Here is a 10,595-nt window from a genome sequence, read left to right as displayed (position 1 = left end):
CAGAATCCGAAATAGACTCCGGACGTGGACGGTAGAGCTCGGCGAAGGGAAACGGCGGCGAAGGAAGTTTTAACTGAGATAGAAAGTAAATAAAAGGGAAATGAAGGGGAAAAACCCGTATTTATACTCGGGTAAAAAATTAAAGAATTAAAATAAATTAAAAATACGCAGAAAATAGTGGAGTACAGCTGTTCACGATAGGGCTTCAACGGTCGGCAACACAAGGCGCGCCCAATCTTGTCACGCCCAAATTGATTAGAAGACGTACAAAAGTAAATTGAAGAAGAGTCAGATGGGAAGAGGAAAGATGTTCACAGAAGACAGAAAGATCTCGCCAACATTTTCAATGTTACCAAGATCTGGGGGGGTAGTTGTTATATGCGAATTTGTCAAGATCAGCTAAATGGGCCAAGCCCATCAAAGGAGGTCTATTCAGCCCAGGGAAGTCACAGTTAATGCAACTTCAAAGGAATCCCATAAGAAGATAGGGCGCGCCCTATCTTCAGGCGCGCCCACCTACCGGAGACAGTCCCTTTTTAAAATCTTAGAAGGGCAGTATGGAATGGTTCTTTGTTTAAGGGGACGCCCTTAGACATAAGCCAATCTTATTGTTAGAATATTGAAGGCCCTACCTTGTAGTCTGAGGAGTTGTCCTCCTTGGGAGGTAAAGGGTAGAAAGGAAGACATCCTGGAAGATCCTATCTCTGTAGTCTGGCGGGTTGTCCCTGTCGGGGAGTAGGGTAGTGCCCTTGCATTTGGGGTAAGCTCAAAAGGCTAGGCCTCATCGTATTGGGCCCCTTTCGGGAGGAAGATTCTAGAAGGGGAGGCCCAGCCCACATGGGTCTCTTAGGAGAAAGAACTACGTAACGGCTTGATCCCCTATAAATAGGGGTACGTAGGCAGATTGTAGGCATCGATCATTCTAGAGAGCTATTCCAGTTAGCAATCTTGAACCCTTTGCTTACAATTGCAGCCGCCTCCATAACAAACTACCAACCACTTCCTACATTCTCGCCAACAGAAATCTTGATCCACGCCGCGAACCTCATCTTTGTTAACCTACTAGTTTTCTCCGTTAACAGAATGGATTAGTGAGCTTGGATGATTCATTTATTGATATTACCAATTCCTGTTTTGGTGATGTAAGTTGAATAAACTATTCTGTCTTCAAGATGTTTGGCTTGTATGAATCACAATAATTGACCAACTTCTGAAATAAAATTCTACAGAGCAATGTGGTTGAGATTGTTCATAGCGGTGACACATGACTTGTTTCTGCAAAGTCCTGCAGTAAAAAAATTAAGCTGGTGACTACAACTTCTCTAAATACCAGCTTTATTATGCAAGAACTTATGTGTGAATCATGTCTCTCATAAATATTTTTTTTATGATTTGCAGGAGCTCTGAAGCCAGGAATTCTGAAGCCAGGATGTTTCTGGCTTTCACCCCTGCACTATTGGTTACTTGATTATTTCTTTTCTACTATTTTCCTAAATGTCTCTTAGCTACACTGCATAGCTCTTCCTTTAATATAATTTGTTGGTTTGTTTGAATGTTTTTCACCCATAACTGCAAGCAAATGCTGAAAACTCAAGTAATGTCATTAACAATGTTCTGATCGTATTTGGAACATGTCTGTAATGATATCACTTTATATAATTTTGTTATCACTTTTGTTTTACAAATCAAAATCTAAACATTGAGTTTTATTGCTTTAGATTTCATGAAAAGAGCTTAAATTTCAGAATCACACGTAATATTCCATTGTGGATATATGGTGGATATGAACACCATTGTCTTTCCGAACAATATTGTTGCCTGACTGTTTAGAAGCATGCAAACTCTGCTCCCAACTGTGTTGGTCGTTTTCTACTTTCTTGCATGTTACATCAGGCCTGACCGGCAAATCTAGGTACCGGATTTTGTTTGCAGTGACATTGCTCATGTTTTGAGTTCATCTCGACTGCTGTTAGTCATTTCCACATAGACCTCATATTTAGGGGCTGTCTGGGCAAGTTTAAAAAAATAATTTCTTATTTAAAGTAAATAAGTGGATTAGAAGTGAAAAGTAAGTAAGTTAATAAAGTGTTTGGAAAAGAAATAGAAGCTCTAAGACAGAAGCTAGCATTCTCAACTTCATAAAAACGTTTCTTAGTATTCACACAAACGGGTAAAGAAAAGTAGAAGATGCTTCAGTGAAACAAACAGGCCCTTAATCATTAAAATTGTCGAATGCCTTATTCAAGTTTTCTCAATTTAAATGTTGTAATATGAATCTATCTTGCTTCAAACTCGATATATAATATTGACGCAAAGTAATTGACTTCAATATAATTATAAATCTAGATTTAATCTACAACTACAATTCACGAAGCATGGGCATATCAACTGGTGATTGTAATACTTTTCAAATTAATGAATTTAAATATTATATGTGTTAAGCGATTAGAAAACAAAATTATTATTGGTCTCACTCTATATATCAGTTGACCAGGTAAGCATCGTCAACCAGCAAGCTAAGTATCAACTGCGCAGTTTATTCAATGGTATAAATCATGTGCATAATGCACAACCAATACCTAAAACCATCATGTTCGGGCAAATCCGTGAAGGGGGCCGTACATTTGTATACATAAATATCCTGATTTACAATAACTTTCAAGTATCTATAATCTTTATTTTGTACATTGAAGCCTGAAAACAGCTTAAATAGTAGTAGATATAATACACCCCATTTAGCTTGTATACTGGATGCAAAATGGCTGCACCACAGAATGAAACAAGACGAGTTTATACCACAAACTTTACTAGTTCTTCGGCAACCCTTAAGCACCAACAATAGGGTAAGATGCACATGTTGCCACACCTGCGAAGCCAAATCAATTGCATTGGTTATATTTCAAAATAATACTGCACATATGATACAAAGATTCGGAGAATCATATGTAGCCAAAGTTAATACAATGGAGGATGTTTTTCATCGTCGATGGTATTTCTTTATATATTTTGGGAAGCTACAGAAAGTCCAACAAACAAGGGCACTTACCACACATGTTCTTTCCCAGCTCCATCTTAAAGTAACCATCAAGACCCCAGTCTGCTCCCCATGAATTCTTAATGAGCCAATATGGGATGCCATTTTCAACTCCATAGCCAACTGCAAGAACGGCATGATTCACATCCTGCATAGCATGACCAGAATTTGTTAAAACATACTCAAACATCGCATATTAACTATCCAATGGAAAATGTAGATATGAAACATTGCCAAATAACTTGTTGCCCTTAATTTCATGAGACTTTCCAAACAGATATAACACATATCTAAAGATATCTAAAGACAAGCCGAAAGGTGTAGTTTAGGTGACATTTTTGCAGTCTGTAGTCTGTACCCCACAGGTACACTAACTGGCGAAAACACAAAAAAAAAGGATAAAATTGAGAATAATTAAATGGTGATTTTTTTTTTATTTTGAAATACGTATAACTCTATTATTTAATTGTGTAATTACTCTTACTTACCACTATGTATATAATTTAGAGTGCAACTTATACAGGATTACACCAATTCAACATCGAATTCATATGTCTTGACCTCTTTGCACAGTGTCTACGTACTGAAGAAGTGAGCTCAAGCTCAAAGATCTTTCATATGTGTTTGTACTATGTCCTAAAACAAATTTAGCAACTAAAAGTTTCTATTTCAGAAGATTAAAGAACATTATGACTGAAGGGCTTGTATAATCACTTACCATGGGAGTGCTGCCACACGAGTCACTGGTGAAAACTCCTCCTTCGTATAATCGGAAACTCTGAATCACCTGAAAAGCTACACTAACAGGACGAACAATTCCTACGGCATGCTTTAATTCATCTTCAGCGCCCTGTAAACATTATGGTAAACAATAAATTTTCAATTGTCAATCATATTAGTTCGTCTGTCACAACATTGTGATTTCAACATCTGAATTCTACTGGATCTGAGTACTGCAACTTATGTGACCCCAAACACAAAAAAGAATGCAGAGCAAAATGCAAATTAGTGGTTGAACTTTACCCGCTTTAGCATTTTGGTTACCAAGTTCTCAAATTTGCAATAGGGTGGCCATACATCGTTTTATTTCTTCGAAAAGATGGTTAACGGCCACTTTTTTAAGAAAAAATAGTAGTTTTTTTCCTCGGAAAAGTGGCCCTTAGCCATTTTAAACAATATTTGGCTACCATATTGCATATTTGAAACTCTGGCTACCAAAGTGCTAAACAGGGTCAAGTTCAGCCACAATTGCAGGAACGCTAAATTACTTGAATTAGAGAGGTCACTGGATTACCCAAAATTGCACTATTCTGTTTTCGAACACAGTGTAAGAATCTAAACAAATATATCTCCGGGGGGAAAGAAAATGTCAAGACTCATACCAGCGTAATGTTGACAGAGTCAAGAACTTGGACTCCAACATTTTCCGATGAGAATTTGCATTTTCCATCTTTACCGGTGTATGGATATGCTGCCTCGGTTTCAAGTCCACCATTATATTTTATGTACTCAAAGGCTTGGGATGGAAGCCCTCCATTGCAGCCATAATTATTAAATGATTGAGCACAGTCTACAAGCTGCTGCTCAGATAAAGAAATTCCTTTCCCAAATGCTTGCGTATAGGCTGCCTCCAGTGCACCAGTTGTGCTGCAAAAAATGCCAAAAAATCTGTGCTCAGCCAACAATATCTATCACGAATTAATCTTGACAATCTTAACTTATAGCTACCTGAATGTCCAGCAAGATCCACAGCTTCCTTGATTCTTCACGGGGCTGACAATGCCTTCTTCCCGCCAATCTTTCTGTAATTTATTATAATTAAACACCAACATAAGATGTTGTCAGTAGTCCATAGAAACAATCTTTTATATTTGCATTATGATTTTATGAACTTCAATCTTTAAGGTGTCTTAGGATGAATTAAACTTCCAGAAACATTTTACTTGCTAGATTTGCAGGGAAAAGGGAGCGTTATCTACTTCTATAATAGACCCCTTCTGATTAAATTTTATATTTTCACAATTTATCATAAAGCTAAATGCTGGTGATTAGCTTCTTTACTTCAAAATTTTATATGAAACTTGTCAAATTATATAATACTAATATGAAGAAATGGATGTGCTCATTAAAAATTACAATATTTAACTCCATGTAGACAACAATATTTTCATATTAAAGAATAATGAATCCTGGGAGAGCCACCTTTTTAGGGAGAACAACATCTGTGAGCTTGTGACTGCCCTTCAAGGTTGCGGAGCAGTTTTGAGCAGCTCCCAACTTCTCTTTGCTGAATTCTTCCCATGTCAAATCAGCAAAACCTGTTCCGCGGACATAGACAAAAGCCAAAATAAGAATTAAAGACTTCCAATAATCTCCAATCTAGTACTCAAGTCATGTTACTCTACAAGATTAACAAAGTTTCGTCATCTATGCTTTGTAGAAATATGTATTTGCAACTGTAGCTAATTACTATTAGTTCCATCAGGCAATATTTCAAGCCAGTCACTCTCTTCACAATTTCTCATCAGTATATCTGACTGAAATCATGAAATTTGTAGAAAGGTAAAATTCTACTCCCTCCGCCCCGTTGGGTAGTTTGCACGAATTTCGAGACTCCTACAGAGTATAGTTCCATAATGTTTTTTTAAATACAAGTTTAAACATCAAATTTTTATTCAAAAAAGGAAAAAAATAGAAAAATATTACGGACTTATACTTTAAAGAAGTCTAAAAAAACGTGTTAAAAAATAACATATACAATTGAATGGACAGAGAGAACAGCAAATATCAGTTTCACATGTTAACCTCAGTTTCAACATGATATATAATACTCCATAGTCCTAAAAACTACTGTAATTATTTTTCTTGTACTTTTAACCAAATTTTCATACTAAAAATATCATACAGTAACAACTTGCATAGGTGCTGTAGGAATACTAAATAAATAGCGAGACAAATATAACCTGGAAACCAAACTCTAAACCGATCAAAAAGTCAAACCAAGCTGCACAACATATGCACACAAACAAACATCATGTAGGAAAGTGAGCTACTCAGACAGTTGACTTACGGTTAACACCGAGAGTATAAGGCAGCTTCTTCTTGTTATGAGATCTGATCATCTCCAAGCTCTCCGAGAATATCGAAAACCTCCTCTTCATCTCATCTGTCGTCTCGTAACTCTTTCCGTACCTGCAAAATCAATCCTCATCAGTAAGCATCACTAACATTATTAAAATTATATAAATTTTATCAAATTGCTATGTTATGAGATATTAATTACAATATTCTTATGATTTATTTATAATCATAAGAATATTGTAATTCTACCTCGATAAATTATTTTATCATAATTTATCGAGCTCTGATCAACCCGATCAGACAGGTAATAGAACTGACCGGTGAGCAAAGCGAGCAAAGCGAAGAGCATGACGAGTGTTGCCAACGACTCGCAGAACTGAGGTCTCGAAGTCATGTAGACCTTCGGAGACGACTTGTCTGATCGGATTATCATCGGAGAAGCTAGAATGAGCTGCAGCTCCGGCCACAATGGCGATGATGAGAATGAGTGTGAGTGAGGTGTGTTGGTTAAGAGCCATTGGAGAAGTCTCTCTCTCTCTCTCTAGAAAAATTGTAAAGTTTGGTGGCTTCGTAGATGGGATTGGATTGGGTTATATTGAAGATTCTGAATGCGACTGGCGTATTAGTGGGGGCCACGTATGCATTGATTTTTTGTGAAATTCTCTACTGTATTCGTCTCGTAATCGCATACGTAAACCACGGCATTTCGTTATAATTGAGAGTATAAAAATTTACTAGGAGCCGGCTTGGGCGAGAGACTTTCAACTTGCATCATTCAGGGTAACTTTCTGCTATTTTTATACTTGGAATTATAAAATTTCTGTTTTTTAAATAAATACAAGTCGGTTTTAAAATTAGAAATAAACTAAAAAACTGATTTAAAATCTAGAAATTTCATTCAAGATCTTTTTTATTTTAATATTATATATTTAATAACTCATAAGTTAATAATAAATTAAAATTATTCAGACAGAAATATTAAACCCCCTCCTTATCATATTACGTCATAGTCATAAATTCAGCTGGCGGCTCAAAATATCTGTTTGAATAATTTTGATTTCATAATTTATGAGTCGTTAAAAGTGTAATAATAAAAACGAAAGTGATTTATGTATAATAAGAGAAATTTTAAAAAAAAGTTTAACAAGATTAAATGAATTTTTGACTTTAGGTTATTTTTTCATGACTTTAAGTTAGTTACGGCTCATTTGTGATTTTGAATTATTTGTGATTTACTACATAAATGTACTTTTTTCAGCTACAAAAAATAATTTTAAACCACTTACTTAAAAGTAGAAACACAACTCTAATCGAATTGAGATCGAGTGATGTATTCGATTGAGATTGTAAGGTATTTTTTTCATTCATGGAATCTGATGCTATTCAATTGAAATTGTTCAAAATCCATTAAAATCCGATGTTATTTTTTTTTGTCAGGAAAAAATCTGATGGTATTCAAATGATGGATTGTTTTGGGTTTCATAAAATGATGGATTTTGTAGGATTTTTCAAAGTTTTTTGAAATCCGACCAAAATCCATGAGATTTTGAAGTATTGTGCTTAAATCTTAAAAAATCTATATCAATTTTGCGACATTTTATCAAGAATCCGCACAAAATCAAAATCACATACAATTCATTGAAATCCATAAACTAAAAACAATCCATTAAAATCTCAATCGAATACACCTCTCTAAAGATTATAAATATTTTCTTCAGTTAAATATAATAATTGGGCTAGAGTATGAACTCTAAATTTATTTATTTTCATGAAATATATATGTGTCGTAAAACCTAAAGAACCAATACACAATTAATAATTAATATTTATTAGAATTTATTGAACTTAGTTTAATTAAATATTATATTATTTTAATTAATGGATTATAAACTTCACAATATATTAAATATTAAAACGTAAGGAAGAATCATTTTTTATGGGTGAATCGACTTTCAGGGTGAGTTTGTTTTTATCCCAAGCTTTTTCTTTATTAATAACTGGTTGAGAAGCCGCGCGTTGCGGCGGCCTATAAATATTATATTAATGATTTAGTATTAATATTTGTAGAATAAAATAATTTTGTGGCTGTCTATAAAAAGTATATTAATGATTCAAAATTAATATTTGTAGGATAAAATAAATTTTATATTATAAAATTCTTGATGTAATACCAATAATAATATAGAAAACTGCAAAATTGGATTATAATTCATGGTGAAAAAATGAAAATAAATTTATACACGTAATTAACAATTTAAAGTACGACGAATCTTAATTTTATTTCTGTTTTTTTTTTGGAAAAGAAATCATGTACATTATCACCTTCCTCCAATTTTTTTGATTGATTGTGCACAAACACATCTAACTTAAATCCGTGAGATATGCAATTACACACCTAGAGGGGGGTGAATAGGTGTTATGGCTAATATGACCGATTTTTAATTGTTACCGAATGGTTAAACTGTCACAGACAGCTTGCTGTTAATTTCAGAGTAAACAGTCAGCTAGCTAACAATGCAGATGCAATGCAAAACAGATAAAATCAGTAAGCTAGCAACACAGAGAATTTTAGCCAGGTTCGACCCCTAACCCTAATGGTCTACGTCCTGGTCCCCTACCAACTGGTAAGAGATTATATTATTAATCAATAATGTTAACAATTACAATGATTAAATAATATAACTCCCTTTAACCCTTGTTCCTGTTATCAGCTTGCTGAAACCCCTGAACCACGAACCAAAAGCTCTCCAAGACCTATACTTCCCAAGTATACTCTTCTAGCTAACTAGTCCCTTTGTTCCCTTGTTTCACAAGCTAGATACACAGCAACAAAACTTTACACTTTGAACAATACAATGTATGAGTATAATACAACCGAAACTATGAACTCAATATAGATATATATTCAAATATAAGTACTAGAACTCAAGTAAAGATTTTGCAATGAAAGTATGTTGTATTTCAGAAGCTTGAAGTGTGTTCTTGTTATTCAAAACGGAAACCACACTCGAGTATATATACACAAAGATCCAACGGTCAATTTGCTAACAAATTCCAACGTTCTTGTTCCAACCGAACTCACGCATAATTTGTTCTCAATTTGAACGTTTAATCTTGTGAAGTTTACTGAGTAAAAAGTATAGAAACGTTGTGAAGATATCTCAGTAAAACGTTTATATAAAAACTATAATTTGAAATAGGATAGGAGTTGTTTTAGATAAGATCGAATGAGAGATAAAAACTCCTATAAGTTAGGAAATCGTTTTTGTTTGAAATTCTGATTTAAAAACTGAGCTCTAATATTTATATAAGTCATATATAAATATTAAAGTTCTTACAAATCGATTCCTAATAAATCTCCTTGCTTTTCGACTTTGATCCTTTTCCATTTGTTATTCTGTTCATGCTGTGAGCTTGCTGATAAGCCTGGATAATAACCTGTAAGCTTGCTGACAGTTGAACATAATACTAAAACATATCAAGCTGTTAGCACATGTATATAAGTCTTTGATAGCTCGCTAACAAGCACCAGTTTTATGCTATTAGCTTGCTAACAGTGTGATCATCAAAACCTTGAGAGTATCAATCTCCCCCTTTTTGATGATTACACCATATTTAGGAAAAGTAATAATACTCCCCCTGAATACAGCAATCTAATATTATTAAAACTTTACACATATATCAATTCAGCACATAAATCAGATATAACAAATATTTCATGCAAAGCAATTGATATATCAAACAAGTTATGCAAACAGAATTACTAAACCAAGTACTTGCATATATAAGTAATCTAACCATGATAAACCACCTGGATACTCAGGATAAACTCAGGATAAACCACCTGAGAACCAAATTCAAATCCAACAAACAACTTAAACAACCAAATTAGTCTGAAGCAAATAGAGCCATAAAAAGTTAACACTTAAACACTTAAGCACACACAAGTTTTATTATTAAAGTTCCTATATTTTTCTCCCCCTTAATCATCTAAAAGGTGAGAAAATCAAGCTTCTTCATCGTCCTTATCAACCTTCTCCTTTGCAGCCACAGCCGCAAGAGCCTCCGCAACATTGACATTCCCAGCAGCATCAAGAGTAACCGTTCCAGCAGCCTCCTTAAGCGCATCAAGAGCTGTTCTAGGCTTGGGACTATCTGCAGCATCATCTTCTGAGGTGAAGGTGAATTTCACATCGGAAGACCCACCAGAGCCATACATTCGCTTGCGAAGTTCATAGACAAGACTTCCAGAACTGCACTTCTCAGGAGAATTACCAGTACGACCACCAAAAATCATTTCTTTCCAGAAACTAAACTGAGCAGCAAGATCATTCATCTGCTCTGACAACTGTTTCTGGCCATCCACCAGCTGTTGATGATTTGCTCTCAATTCCTCCATGTAATCCAAAATTTCCTTAGTAGAAATACCCAAATCAACACTAGCAGACTTAGATGGAACTGAAGGTGGAGGTGACACAGG

At 34.7% G+C, this 10,595-nt stretch overlaps 1 protein-coding gene across 1 annotated transcript; it reads right to left on the bottom strand.

The window, feature by feature from the left end:
• Positions 1–2,517: 2,517 nt before the first annotated feature.
• LOC108199861 (thiol protease aleurain) lies at positions 2,518–6,689 on the bottom strand. Its single transcript, XM_017367860.2, has 8 exons — positions 6,434–6,689; positions 6,105–6,226; positions 5,237–5,352; positions 4,763–4,836; positions 4,417–4,681; positions 3,753–3,884; positions 3,047–3,182; positions 2,518–2,866 (listed from the first exon to the last, which is right to left on the bottom strand). Exons 1-8 carry the CDS (start codon positions 6,631–6,633, stop codon positions 2,826–2,828), a joined length of 1,086 nt encoding a protein of 361 aa, XP_017223349.1. The 5' UTR covers positions 6,634–6,689; the 3' UTR covers positions 2,518–2,825.
• Positions 6,690–10,595: the final 3,906 nt, after the last annotated feature.

The sequence above is a fragment of the Daucus carota genome, chromosome 8 (assembly GCF_001625215.2).
Source record: "Daucus carota subsp. sativus chromosome 8, DH1 v3.0, whole genome shotgun sequence".
NCBI lineage: Eukaryota > Viridiplantae > Streptophyta > Magnoliopsida > Apiales > Apiaceae > Daucus > Daucus carota.
The sequence above is the reverse complement of the archived record's forward strand: the minus strand, read 5'-3'. Positions and strand labels throughout refer to the sequence as shown.